The sequence below is a fragment of the Macrotis lagotis genome, chromosome X, assembly GCF_037893015.1.
Source record: "Macrotis lagotis isolate mMagLag1 chromosome X, bilby.v1.9.chrom.fasta, whole genome shotgun sequence".
Classification (NCBI taxonomy): Eukaryota; Metazoa; Chordata; class Mammalia; order Peramelemorphia; family Peramelidae; genus Macrotis; species Macrotis lagotis.
In genome coordinates this window covers 9,406,313-9,420,137 of record NC_133666.1, presented here as the reverse complement: position 1 = coordinate 9,420,137, position 13,825 = coordinate 9,406,313, and the positions used below count along the sequence as shown (strand labels likewise).

Below are 13,825 nucleotides of genomic sequence, written 5' to 3'. Positions count from 1 at the left end.
CACACACACAGAGACACACAAATGCACACGCGCCGCCTCGCCCTCCCCCCGTGGACACGCCCCCCCCGAGCCCCGCCGCGCCCCGCCTCCTCCCTCCCTGCAGCCAATGGCGGCCCAGGCCCCCGCCCCCCCCCGCGTCTCCCCGCCCCCTCTCTCCCTGCAGCCAATGGCAGCCCAGGCCCCCGCCGCCCCCCCCCGCGTCTCCCCGCCCCCCTCTCTCCCTGCAGCCAATGGCGGCCCAGGCCCCCGCCGCTCCCCCCCCCCCCCCCGCGTCCCCCCCGCCCCCTGGAGCTGTGGGCAGCCAGCAGCCGGGGCCGGCGTGACTGGGGAGCCCCGCCCCCTTCCGTTGTTTGCCGGGCCTCGGTTGGCCAGGAGAGCGGGCGCTGGCAGCGGGGCGCGGGGAGGCGCCCGGGGCCCGGCCCTCCGGCCCTCGCCTCACTTTCCCACACTGACAGCCTTGCACGCTCACACTTGTCCCTTTGCACGGCCGCCCCGACAGCGACCCCCGCGCCCGGGCATCCATCCGTAGCGCGTGCAGCGCCGCGGAGGGCGGCAGCGGTGGCAGCGGCGGCGCCCGAGCTCCTGGGCCGGAGTGGCTGGAGCTGGAGCTGGAGCCGCCGCCGCCGCCGCCGCCGCCGCCGCCGGCGGCGCGTGAGGCCGCGGTCACGTGTTGTTTTGCCGAGTGTAGTGGGCGGGGGAGGGGGGAGCCGGGCGGCGGCGGGGAGCGACCCTTGTCTCGGCGTCCTCCTCCCCCTGTCCTCTCCGCCCCGTCGGGCCCCTTAAAAGGAGCCCGCAGCCCCATGGCGAGGGACTCCGGCGCTGGGGAGCGAGGGCTGCGGAGGTGGCGGCTGGAGTCCAGGACGGAGGCTGAGCGGGCAGCGGCCGGCGGCGGCGGCGGCGGCGGCGGGAGCGGCGGCGGCGGGAGCGGCGGCGGCGGCGGCTCGGGCTCGGGCTCCGGCTCGGGCTCCGGCTCGGGCTCCGGCGGCAGCTCCGGCTCCGGCTCCGGCTCGGGCTCCGGCTCGCGCCCCTCTTTCTCCTCGGGCAGCCGCGGCGGGCGCGGCGGCGGCGGCGGGGTCATCGGGAGCGGCGGCAGCAGAAGCCGAGGCATCCGCGGCATGTGGAGGGGCGCGGAGGACGGCGCGCGCTGCTGCTCCCCGGAGCGCGGGGAGCCGGGCCTGCCGCAGCTGCTGCAGGCGGCCGGGCCCGACGTGCGCAAGTGCGGCTACCTGCGCAAGCAGAAGCACGGCCACAAGCGCTACTTCGTGCTGCGCGCGGCCAGCCGCGCGGCCCCCGCGCGCCTCGAGTACTACGAGAGCGAGAAGAAGTTCCGCAGCAGCCTGCGCGCCGCCGCCGCCGCCGGCCCGGCCGTGGCGCCCCGGCGCGTCATCCCTCTGTACCAGTGCTTCACGGTGAGCCGGCGCGCCGACGCCAAGCACCGCCACCTCATCGCGCTCTACACCAGGGACGACTACTTCGCCATGGTGGCGGACAGCGAGCAGGAGCAAGACAGCTGGTACCAGGCGCTCAGCCTGCTCATGGGCCAGAGCAAGGCGCGCCGCGCCGCCGCCGGGGACGGCCCCCAGGGCGGCGGCGGCGGCGGCGGCAGCGCGGACGCCGGGGACGCCCCCGGCGAGCCGGAGGACGAGGCGGGCGCCTACAAGGAGGTGTGGCAGGTGCACGTGAAGCCCAAGGGCTTGGGCCACAGCAAGAACCTGAGCGGCGTCCAGCGCCTGTGCCTGTCCAGCCGCGAGGTGCACCTGGTGCGCCCCAACGCCCAGGCGGCCAGCGTGCGCCTGCAGCTGCTCAGCATCCGCCGCTGCGGCCACTCGGAGCACTTCTTCTTCCTCGAGGTGGGCCGCTCGGCCTCCGTCGGCCCCGGCGAGATCTGGATGCAGGTGGACGACGCCGTGGTGGCGCAGCACATGCACGAGACCTTCCTGGACACCATGAAAGCCCTCAAGGCCTTCGCCGACTTCAGGCCCCGGAGCAAGAGCCAGTCGGCCTGCGCCAACCCCATCTCCTTCCTGTCCAGCAGGAGGCACCTGGGCTACCTGCAGCCCTGCCTCGGCATGGCCCGGCGCTCGCGCACCGACAGCGGGGCCGCCGGCCCGGCCGCCTGCGGCAGCGACTGCTACCGCTTCCGGACCTCCAGCGAGGGCGAAGGCACCATGGACAGGCCCCTGCGAGCCGTCGCCGGCAGCCTCGTGCAGCTGAACCCGGGGCGCACGGGCGCGGCCCGGCCCGAGGGCGGCAGGTACGTGCGGGCCGCCTTCAACGCCTGCTGCCACGGCCGCTCGGCCTCCCTGCCCGTGTCCCCCTTCCCCTGCGGGGGCAGCCCGGCCCCGGACGGCCAGGCCCGGCCCGCCAGCTCCACGCCGTGCGGCGGCTCGGCCGGCGGCAGCCCCGCAGACGCCCGCTACCTCCGGCTGCGGAGCGCCAGCCCCGATGCCTCGGGCGGCAGCCCGCCCGGCCGAGAGGAGCGCGCCTTCCACGACTACGTGGCCATGGACAGGCGCGGCGCCCGCGAGACGGCCGGCGGCGAGCCCGCGGAAGCGGGGCCGCAGCTCAGGAAGGCAGCGTGGGCCCCGCGGAGGCCGGCCGCCGGCACCGCGCCCCGCACGAGCGCCCGGACGCCTCCTTGCGAGGAAAAGCCCCGGCTGCTCCTCGGCGCCGACTCCCCGCGCCCCAGCCGGCAGCGGAGTAGGAGCGCGGCGGAGGAGGCGGAGGAGGAGGAGGCGGAGGAGGAGGAGGAGGAGGAGGAGGAGGAGGGCGGCTACATGCCCATGATGCCGGGGGTGGCCGCCCCTCTCGGCAGCGGCGGCCACCGGCCGCCCGGGGCTCCGCAGAGCGCCGGCAGCGCCTGGTCCCGCTCGCAGAAGGACGCGCGGGGATACGTGCTGATGCTCCCCAGAGCCGGCCCGTCCCTGGGCCGCGGGCCCCGGGCGCCGCCCCCGCCCAAGGAGGACGACAGCGAGTACATGGACATGTGCCCCGCGGGCCCCAGGGCGCCGCCGGGGCCTCCCTCCTTCTCCAAGAGCCTGAGCTCGCTCTTCTCGCGGCCCAAGAGTGGCAGGAGCATCGCGGAACAGCGCGACGACGGCGACTACGTGCCCATGGCAGCGCCCGGCAGACTCCTGAGCTCCGGCTCGCACAGGGGCGCCAGGGCGCGCCACAACGACGCTTCCCCCACGCCCGCCGCGAAGCCTGCGCAGGGAGCCTGCCTTCAGAGGAGGGCCGCCCGGCCGAGCCAGCTGCCCCTCGGCCCGCGGGCAGGCGGCGCCCCCCGCACCCACGAGCGGGCCGCGGAAGGGGACAGCCCCGGGGACTACATCAACATCGCCTGGAGCCGGAAGGCGGCCAGCAGCCCCCAAGCCCCCTGGGCCGAATGCGCCCCGCCCGCCGCCCCCGCCCGCTCGCCCCGGCCCGCCTACGTGACTTGCGCGCCGGCCGGGCCCTTCGCCCTTGCGGCTTGCAGCGGCCCCCGAAAGCCACCGACGGCGGACTCTGCCAGACGCCTGCTCGGCGCCGCCGCCCGCGGGACGAGCCCGCCGAGCGCGGACGCCGACTACACCGAGATGTCTTTCGGCCCACCCGTGACAACCGCCGTGCCTTGCGACGACCCCGGCCAAATGGACAGCCCGTCGTGTGCCGTCCACCGGCTCCGCATCGCCGACTCGTCTCCCGAGGGCAGCACCCTCTCCCTTCCCGACGCGGCAGGGGAGGCCAAGGCGGCCCCGGCGGCCCCCCAAGGCAGAAGGCGCCACAGATCGGAGACTGGCTCCCCCGCCGGGGCCGCCGCCGGGGCCGCACCTGGCGCCCTCTTTTGTGACAGCCGAAGGCAGACTTGGGCATCCTCCGACAGCGTCTGCTTCAAAGCCGGCGAGGGCGCTTCCGGTTGGGAGCCGAAGATGTCCAGGGTCACTTCGGCCGGCTTTCAGAACGGTCTCAACTACATCGCCTTGAGCTCCCGGGAGGCCGCTGCTCCTCGGGGGGCCGCTCCGGCTGCTGCCGGCCCTCGGCCGGAGCGTGCTGCTGCCGCCTTGGACAGTGGCACGTACGTCAGCATTGACTTCTCCAAAGACGATCTCTTCAAGTGTACTTCTGCAAAGAAAGGTTGGTCCCTTTAGACGGGGCGGGGGGGGGGGGGGGGTCGTAGGCAGAGTGAGCATCCGGGGCAGTCAGGGGCCGCTTCAGGACCCGTCTCGGAGCCCTGGGGGTACAGGAGCTAGCCCGCTCACCAGTGCGGGAACATTGCCCGCAGCTGGGCGATTATTCAGGGGCCAGCTTGTCATCTTTATTCACACGGCGGCTCGACCCTGAAAAGAGGGGTAGGAACGTCCAGATCCCCCAAACGATTGCACCTGAGTTCAAGGATTGCAAACTCAGGCCATGGGGGGGGGGGGGGGGTCCATGCCTCTTCTTACTATGAAGTGCAAAGAAAAAGAAGCACAGTTGGGCAAGCTTGGTTTTTCACTTAAGATGCTCAATGATGTGTTTTTCTCTTTGCCGAGTTCAGGGATTTGTCAGGGATCTGATACACTAAGCAGGAATCAGCTGTGTAGACACAGCACCACACTGGCACATGGAAAGCATCTGAGCCATGCTGATGGAGGGATGCATGATGGATTGGGGTGGCTAACCTCCAGAGAATGATGGCAAGGGCTTGTTCTATCTCCTCCTGTGGACAGGAGGTCATGTGGGCAAACAGGTAATCAATTTTCTTTTGCTGCTGTGCAATGTCTGTTTTATGGGGTTCCAAAGACCAGGAAGGGCTCGTTTTTTTGACCAACATTTACTGGTGTGAATTTTTAAGAAAGTGACATGACTACTCTGTGCCTCAGTTGCCTCACTTGTAAAAGTACTGATTTTTCCCCCACCTGTCTTTGCTATGAGGAACAAATGAGATGTCCATGGTATTTAAAAAGGGAAATCATTGCTGGCCAGTAGTAGGTGGTCTTGTGATGGCTCAGAATGAGCTTCATCCAAAATAATGAAGCGACCCTGGGAAGATCTTCCTGGAACTTTCTAAGTTTTCCCACCCTGCTCTCCTGCCTCAGCACACTCCACGCTTGCTGACAATGTCCTCTTTTCTCGGGTGTCAGTCTATGAGCCGCTTTCTTGGGCTCATCCTGCAAGAGAAAAATGATGGCTAAGGGTTTAGATTTCCAAAGACCTCCCTGCAGGCTGCATGTCAGGCAAATGGAAGGGAGGACTATATACCCAGGTGTCCATAGAGCATCAAACTTGAAAGCCCAGACTTGTCAGTGGATCAATGCAAATCACTGCAAAAGGACGTGTGTACTCTGAAGTATTGGAACATCCAAATCTGTCGCTTCGCAGGTGATATGATAAGGGTGTATATCCATACACACATTACAAACATATACATATGTGTGTGTGTGTCTTGAAAGTTTATAATGCACAATCCATCACTTCTTTCCCTTACTCCTCACAATATTTAGCACAACCACTTTCATCCCATACTTGTGCAAACTGAGGTCCGACCCTGAAAGGGAATTAAATGACAGAGTCAATATTTGAATCCAGGTCCTCTGACCCTAATCAAATGGTCTTTCCACTGGCCCACGCTGCATCATTTCCCCCACTTTCCAGAGGAGGAGCCAGACTGAGAGACTTTAAGAAGCTTGCCTGTGGTCACTCAGCTAGTGCGAGGTGGGATTGGAGCCAGTCTCTCTCCTGACCCCATCTGGTACTCTTTGTACTATTCTGTCTTCTCAGGATAGGTTTTCCAAGTAGCTTTCAGTCTCCTGTTTTCTTTGCTTGACAGAATTTTCTGAGGAAGGGGACTGGATGGAATTCAGCAGGTTTTCCAATAGAAAGGTCTCTTTGCTGATGGTGTTAGTTTTATTTGACCTGTGGTATGCTCTTGTGATCAGGACTGTTTCGGCAGGGAGGACATGTCAGGTACTAAGGACATGGACCTTTTTTTTAGGTACACCTAGCATGGGTGCTTTCCTCCTACACTTATAATTTAAGGAGACACAGATGTACAAATCAGGTGAACAAAACCAGATCGATTAAAGGGTGATTCTTAGTCTGAAAAAAATGATCTCTAGTAAACCAGAGAATTTTGGGCAAGATTTCTTAGGTAGATCATAAATAATGTTGACTTGGACACAATTTGGGGGGAACTCAGCTTTTGTAAAAGGCAAGAGACTGGTTTTCAAGAGCCAGTTTAAAGACAACTGCAATTCCAGTGGCATACCAGAGGAACTAGCACTGGCAGATGGCTTTCATATTTAAATCTTCCTATTCTCCAGTGCTCTCAACAGGTTCCCCTGTTGAGAAAAAGCAGAAGTTTGTAGGCAATGTCTACTGACTTTTGCTTGCAGAATGTTGTTTTCTTTCTGTTAATGACATACATTTTAACCACTGGAAAAAATCTGGACTTGGTCATTGGAGGAGAAAATGAGAAGAAATTGTATTCATGCTGTACTCAAAATTGTACTCATGTTGAAGTTTCAGCAGATTTCACAACATCACAGAATCTGAGTTGGAAGGGACCTTGGAAGCCTAGAAGTAGTCCTGCTAAAATGGTACCCACCGAGTGGTCATCTGGCCTTGGCTAGAGCGAACACCTCTGTAGATGGGGAACCTCCTGTGTCAATGCAGAATGGGAGGATGAGCATCAACTCTGCAGTCAGTGAATATACTTAACTTCTTGTGTGATGCTGGGCAAGCCCTATCACCTCCCCTGGCCCCAGGCTCCTCATGTGGGAAGCAACAGGATGGAAGAGTTGTCCTCCTGGCACTCCTTCCGGCCCTGTACTTAGGACGCTTTGTTTCTTAGGGCAGGGCTTTTTGTTTGGGGACAGGTCTAGGTGGCAGGTTGGGATTTGGGCGTTTTTCCTGCCCCTTATATCAAGCTTCAATTTGCCTCTTTTCAGCTTCTACTTGTTTTACTTGACCTGAGGGCAGAACTAAAACAAGAAGTCTGACCCTCTTCTCTATTAAAGACAGCTATCAGTTTTCTTCCCCAAACCTCCATGGGCATAGACCTGAACTCCTTTACCCTTCTGGTTGTCTGCCTATGCAGCGATTTATAAATACCCTTTCTGAAATGTGGTACCCAGAGGTAAACTGCATGCAGTCTAGCCAGGGTAGCAGAACGCTTGTTTGTCTACACCCAGACACGATCCCTCTGTCATGCAGCCCAAAGTTGCATTAACTCTGTGTTGCCACAGCTGGCCACACCTCTTTATACTTACGAGGTTGCATTTTTTTGTAACTCAAATGCATTTTCCTAAATTAAATAGCATCTTCTAAAATTCATGAGATTTACAAGATCTGTGGATTGTGTTTCTTGCAAAAGTGATCAGTCTTGATGAAGTGACTACAAACCCATGTTTTCCAGGGGTACCTTGTAGCTCAAATCTATAGCATTCATACTGTCAGGGTGCAGAGATGGAAAACAAAGTCTGGCAGGTTCTAGTTCATTGGAAGGTGAAAGAGAATGGGTCTTGGTGACAGACTAGATATCTGTCAGAGGATTTGCTCCTCCAAGGTCAGAGGCTCATCACTAGATTGGCCTCAGGGTGGTAAAGTTGTCAGTTGGAAGAGCCCAGGAGAGCTATTTATCAAAGTGCAGAAGGGTGGCCATTTGTTTCAGTGGAGGGTCCACTCTATCAACAAAAGCCTGGAACCATCCAAGTACCTAGAATAGCACTTTCACCAAGTTTCTCCTTGTGAGATAGGAGGTACCAGAATTATCCCATTTTACAGATGAAGAAACTTGGAAATACAGAAAGGTTATGTGACATATCTACAGCTAGTAAATTGTCACAGTTGAGATTCTACTCCAAGTCTCCTAATTCCCCAAGCCCAGCATTCTGCTCACAATGCCACAGGATGGGGGAAAGGGGGAAAGGGGAACATTTGATACATGAAATTACTTTCAATTTGGGGGCAAATGAATGTGCTAACAGTGTTGATTGTAGAAATTGTAAATGTAGTGATACATTGGTTGAAAATGAGCTTTGAGAAACAATTTTATTATTAGAGAATCCAAATGAAAACATTCATGATCACTGTCTTTAAAAAGGTATTAAAACTCTTAGGAAGCAAAAAGTACAGAATCATTTGTTTTATTTGACTTTTTTTCCTGTCCATTTGCAATGGCACCAAGTTTAGTGCTCTCAGTCCCTGAGCCAGTTGCTTTCCCTTTCTCTGGGCCTTGACTTCCTCAACCCCTGCAATCCCCTTCCCCCTCTAACTAACCCTATGAGAAGAGGGCAAGAAAAAAAAATACGATGATTACCTTAAGCCAGGTAAAATCTTGGTGTTACGTAGGCCAAATGTTCGTTTTGATTTTTTTCTCTAGGATATTTAACTTAAATTTGAACTACAATTCCCTTGTAGCTGAAGTCATACTTTTCTAATCTGTTTTATGTCAAATGAAGACCTAAATATTTTATTTTATTAGGGTTTTTTTTTTTGGCAAGGCAATGGGGTTAAGTGGCTTGCTCAAGGCCACACAGCTAGGTAATTATTAAGTGTCTGAGGTCAGATTTGAACTCAGGTCCTCCTGACTCCAGGGCCAGTGCTCTATCCATGCACAACCTAGCCACCCCATACCTAAGTATTTTAAATTGTTTTACATGGCCTATTTATAATCATGACCTCAAAAGGCAAAGATGCCTGTGAAGTATTGGAACTGATGTTCCTGGGTGGCTAATGGAAATTATCCTCATCACTTTATAGTCAACCTTCCTAAAAATCACTCCTCATACATACCTCTTTAAAATGCATATTAAAAATAAAGTGAATGCATCTTAAAATTTTCAATACATTTGGACGATCCTTCATGGAGGATTTATGAAAGGAGATGGACAATCCCCCTAGATGTGGTTTCACTGGTAGTAGTGTTACCCACATTTGATCCTGGATCCATTAAAGCCTGAATGAATAATTATCTTGATTTCTTCAAGCCTGCTAAAGAGGGACCTAGAAATATTATCTGGTCTTAATCTTTAAAACAAAATTTAAATCAAATGATCCAGGGGCATTTATTACCCTGAATAGTCTGTTTTTAACATCTAAAACAAGTAGATTGTAGCTCAAGCATTTGGACAATTTCCCTATCTCATGTGGTTATCTACACTGTTGAACCCACTATGCTTGTGTGTCTAATGTGCTAATATTAGAACAAATAAGTTTCACACAATATGGAATAGAAAAGTTCCTCTGCATTTTCCATCCACATCAGAAGATGATGATGAGAAGTCACTCCTCTTAGGATGGGCAGGAGAACTGATCAGGCCAGACATTAGTCTGTAGTGTCCCATGCAATGATTTTCCAAATCCTCCCCAACATGTTGGGGACCCTCTTCATTTTCTCTTGATATTGCAAGGAGCAGGCAGGTTTTTCCATTGATTACCTCTTATCATATAAAGAGCCCATCTGCTTTTTAGATCATTTATTTTTTCTGAAATCCTTGTCTGTAAAGGTGTTACAACTGCTCACTTTTGCCTTGTGCCTCTCAATTAGCTTTTGAGGCAATCTTTCCCCAACCTTTTTAATGAGGTTTACAACAAATTGCTCTTAGCTATTGTAGCACTATCCTTTGCAAATAAATCAAATGTTTGTAGAGGAAGGCAGTTTTTCAGTGATTTTGGATGCTTCATCATGGCAACAAGTTTTATCAGTTAACACTTCTGTATATAATTGTAATCAATGCCAATGCTCAACTCCATTCCTTTCCGATTTTTCATTAATAACTTGTAGTTCAGTATAGAGTTGCTTCAATGGAGTGGCTTTTTGCCACTTTTATTTTTCTAGCTTTGTTTTAATTTTGATATTTGTTTTAACAAATCAGTTTCTGACTTTTCACCTGACAACTGATTCAGTGATCCCTCTCACACAGGTAACAAGTGACTTCCTGTCTATTAAATATAATCCATTTCTTTTGCGTATGTATGTGTGTGATTCAGTGCCCACCATTTGCTAATTCTTTTTCATGGGGGAAAAACATTTATGAGGTAGAGGTGTGAGGTTTGTGTCATCTATTCACTGAATCTTACTTCCATCATGTTTTATTTTGCAACATCACTTACTCCCCAATCCCCCCACCCCCACCCCAGCTCATTGTATTGGAAGGAAAAAAGTAAGATCTCTAAAATTAGCATTTCAGTTAATAAGATATCACAAGAAAAGCATTTATTTAGTATTATTTCATATTGGATTTTAAAAAGTTGTTCATTACATTATCCTGCCTTATGAAATTTTGTACAAGTCAAATCCTGTTACAGTGGAGTATAATGGCAGTATCAAATTGCTTTCTCCGGACTAGATTTATTCACTAGAAATACCAATACAACAAAAGTCTCACTATACAAAAATTCTAAGTCTAAATTGATGGCCTATTAATTTGAGACTATAGTCTATAAAACAAAATCATTTTGACAGTTTATTTGAGTTTGTCTTCTTTAAAAGAGGACTTCACATTTTTTTACCTGTAAAATATTTGTATTCACTTTGTTCCAGGGGAAAGATTTCAGCCATCTCCCCCACTTCTTCCCCTCAAAAAACCCAAAACATTTATTTTGAAGTAAAAAAAAAATGTTTTAGACCCTGACAAGTGTTTGAAAATGTTCGTGGCCAGCCACTATAAGACATTCACTTCAAACTCAGGATGCGAATCCAGTTGACTCTCCCCAATGCTGGGCATTGACATTCCCTTCCTGGTCCATGCATACCTTGTTGCCTGAAGCAGGCAAGCTTCAGGTAGGTCCTCGGAGCATGGACTGTGTGCCCTCTCTCCTGGCATCTTTCAAGGTGCTTTTTGAAAAGCTAAGAGGATGTTTATGGGGGCTGCGGGGATTGAGGGATCAGGTATCAGAAGATACCAGCTACAGATAAAGAGAGATTCACTAACTGAAATTTTGCTCCATTTTTTCGAGGATGTATAAAGGAACCCCGCACTCCTACCAAAAGTTGGGAGTCACTCTCATTTGCCCGTACTTTTTGTCTGAGGTGTTGGTCTTAGTGATAAGGACAGACATTTCGCACTTTAGGGTTTGCAAAGTGGTTTACATTTTTTTCTATTTGATCCTCACAACCATGCTAGGAGGTGGGCCATACAAGGTACCACCAGTATTTCTCAGATGAAGAAATGGAGCCTTAGGGCTGGTTAAATGATCTGTCCTTGGTCGCGTAGATAGCATCCAAATCAGGATTCCAACCCAGGATCTACTTCAGAGCCCAGTACCCATTCTACTACTGCACCATCCTGGTAGGTTCAGACTTGGCAGCAAGGTACAGAGGCTTTCCCGGCCTTCTTCATATCCCGAGCACAGACCCACTAGCTGTTCCTTCTTGCAGGAGCTACTTGTACAATGTCCTTCGCACCTCCTTGAAGCAACCAACATTTTGTTTTCACAGAAGTGCTCTAGAGCTGTTGGCAGAGATTGGCTGAGCTTCACCCCCTGGATTCCATTGCCCAAAGGGCAGCCATGTTGGGGTGGGGAAGAAGGTCCAGAAACAGAAGAAAACTAGATATACTAAAGATCACCCACCTAGGAGAAAGATTAACATGCAGCCAGAGGCACACGAAGACTACAGTTCAGTGACTGCAATCATACCATCCCGACAACTGGGAGTGTTTTTGTTATAACGGAAAAGGACCTGGTGAAGGGGCACCAGGAAAGCACAATACTGTTCTTCATTCATAGCACCCTGAGAACGATTGCCCTGGTTAAGCTTTTAATTATAGCAAAAGGATTTGACCTATAGAAGGACTGAGACTTTTCAAGCTAGCTTGTGAAAGGGTGCTCTCATTTTCCTCTCTGCTCGGTGTGCCTAATTGGGTCCAACTAGACTTTCAAGAGGAAAGTACGTAAAATGGAAGTCAGTGGACTATAGTAAACAAGGATGTCCATAAATCAAGTCACATTGTCCCCAATTATTGTAGCCAAGTTTTCAAGGCCTATTATTGCAAGTGTCTGCTTAGCTAATCTCCGTCGTCGTTGGGTTTGAGACATTGCCCAATGGAGGTAATGTGAAGGGAACACACCTCTCTCCTACCTTTCAGTTTTACCTAGTCTGAAGTCAGAAGATGACAGGTAGAAGGAATAAAAGGCTAGAAGGAGGAGCTCCACCACTGTTTTGAAAAAATAAACTTGCTTTTGACAGGCAGACAAGTGGATTTTATATTTTTGACAATTAAAACCCTGCCCCTTTTGGACATAATATTTTAACTTGAAACTGTGCTTTGGTGCTGTTGTATATCCTAAGACTTTATAAAAAGAACTCATCAATTTTTTTGGCAATATTATAAAACATTTTCGTGCAGTACTCAAAACCCATGGCATGACTTCTTCAAATATATGTTGCTATACTCCTTAGTGATTAGGGTCACTTTAGAACTGAAACTCACTTAGATTCTGTTGAAAAGTGTGATTTGATTTGATTTCTTACCCTTTCTGTAGTGTGGAAATGAATCAGAGAAAATTCAGTTTTGACCAGTACCATTTTATTAGGCTGTCAAAATATATTTGATCAAGTTACCAGGATAAGGTATGTTTCCTAGAATCTTAAATGTTCTCCAGTAATTTTACATAGATTGTGTATGATTCCATTATTCATCTTGCTTTTGAAACATAAAAGGGGTACTTTAGCAATTAGAACTTTGGAAGTTATTTTATATGTAAACATATAAACTAAGCTATATTATAAATTCTAGTTTTAGAGCAATGATCGCTTTAGAGGTTATGGCTCAACTTCTGGTTTCCAAAGTGTGCAGACCTAAGAACAGTGGGTAGAAGCTGTAGATTTTGAAACCATTATAACCCAGAAGTTTTCAATTTAAACATGTCCAGAAGTGGTTTGGGCTGCTTCAAAATGGCCACATTGATCCCTGTAATGGAAGCAGAGACTAGATGTGGTAAGGGGCAACAAGATAGTACTGGAATGGCTAGAACAAGGGGCCTGGAGTTGGGGAGACCGGAGTTCAACTCCAGCCTGAGACCCTTACTGGCTGTTGTGACACTGGGTAAGTCACTTCATCCTATTTGTCTCAGTTCCTTCATCTGCAATATGAGCTGGAGAAAGAAATGACAAACCACTTCAGTAGCTTGGTCAAGAAAACCCTAAATGGGATCACAGCAGTTGGTCATGACTGAAAAGTGGCTGAATAACAAAAGATGTTGTAGAGGTAATTGCTCTACAGAAATCATTCACAGACGTTGATTTTTTCTGTTTATTTTTTTTCCCAATTAGATTTGTAATTGTGTAGCCATTAGATAGTCAAATGATGATTGCTTATATTCTTCATGACCTGGTGGGAGCACAATATAATAATCATGATCACAATTACTGTAATAATAATAATACCATTTTAGGTTTGCCAGGAACTTTTACATATGTTATCTTGTTTGAGCCTTATATCCCAGAGGTGAGCACTATTATTATCCTCATTTTACAGAGGAGAAAACCGAGAAATTAAGTGACTTGTCCAGGGACACACAGCTAGTAAGTCTCTGAGGAAGAATTGGAACTTGGGTAGTCCTGAGTCCAAAGTTCAATATTCCATCCACTGGACCATTTAGGTGAGAACAGCTCACTATTATATAGTGTTTTACACTTGATAAAATACTTTTCTTGCAGTAACCTTTTTTTTACATATAAGAAAACTGAATTAAGCAAGCTGAAGTTCAGACCTGGATCTTCTGCTCCAATGCGCAGTGTTATTTCTATTGTGCTGTGATGCTTCTTATATTTACATGGTAGGTGTTCATTAATTATTTGTTGAATGGATGCACAAACGATGACTGAAGACAAGTTTGAGACTAGCCAAGTCACTAATTG

At 51.5% G+C, this 13,825-nt stretch overlaps 1 protein-coding gene across 1 annotated transcript in view; it reads left to right on the top strand.

Annotated features, from left to right (window-relative positions):
* Positions 1-746: 746 nt before the first annotated feature.
* Positions 747-13,825, top strand: part of IRS4 (insulin receptor substrate 4) — a 32,332-nt gene continuing 19,253 nt past the window's right edge. Inside the window, exon 1 of the mRNA XM_074202620.1 lies at positions 747-4,113. Coding sequence (XP_074058721.1) covers positions 801-4,113 — 3,313 coding nt within the window. The 5' untranslated portion in view covers positions 747-800. The remainder of the gene's footprint in view (positions 4,114-13,825) is intronic.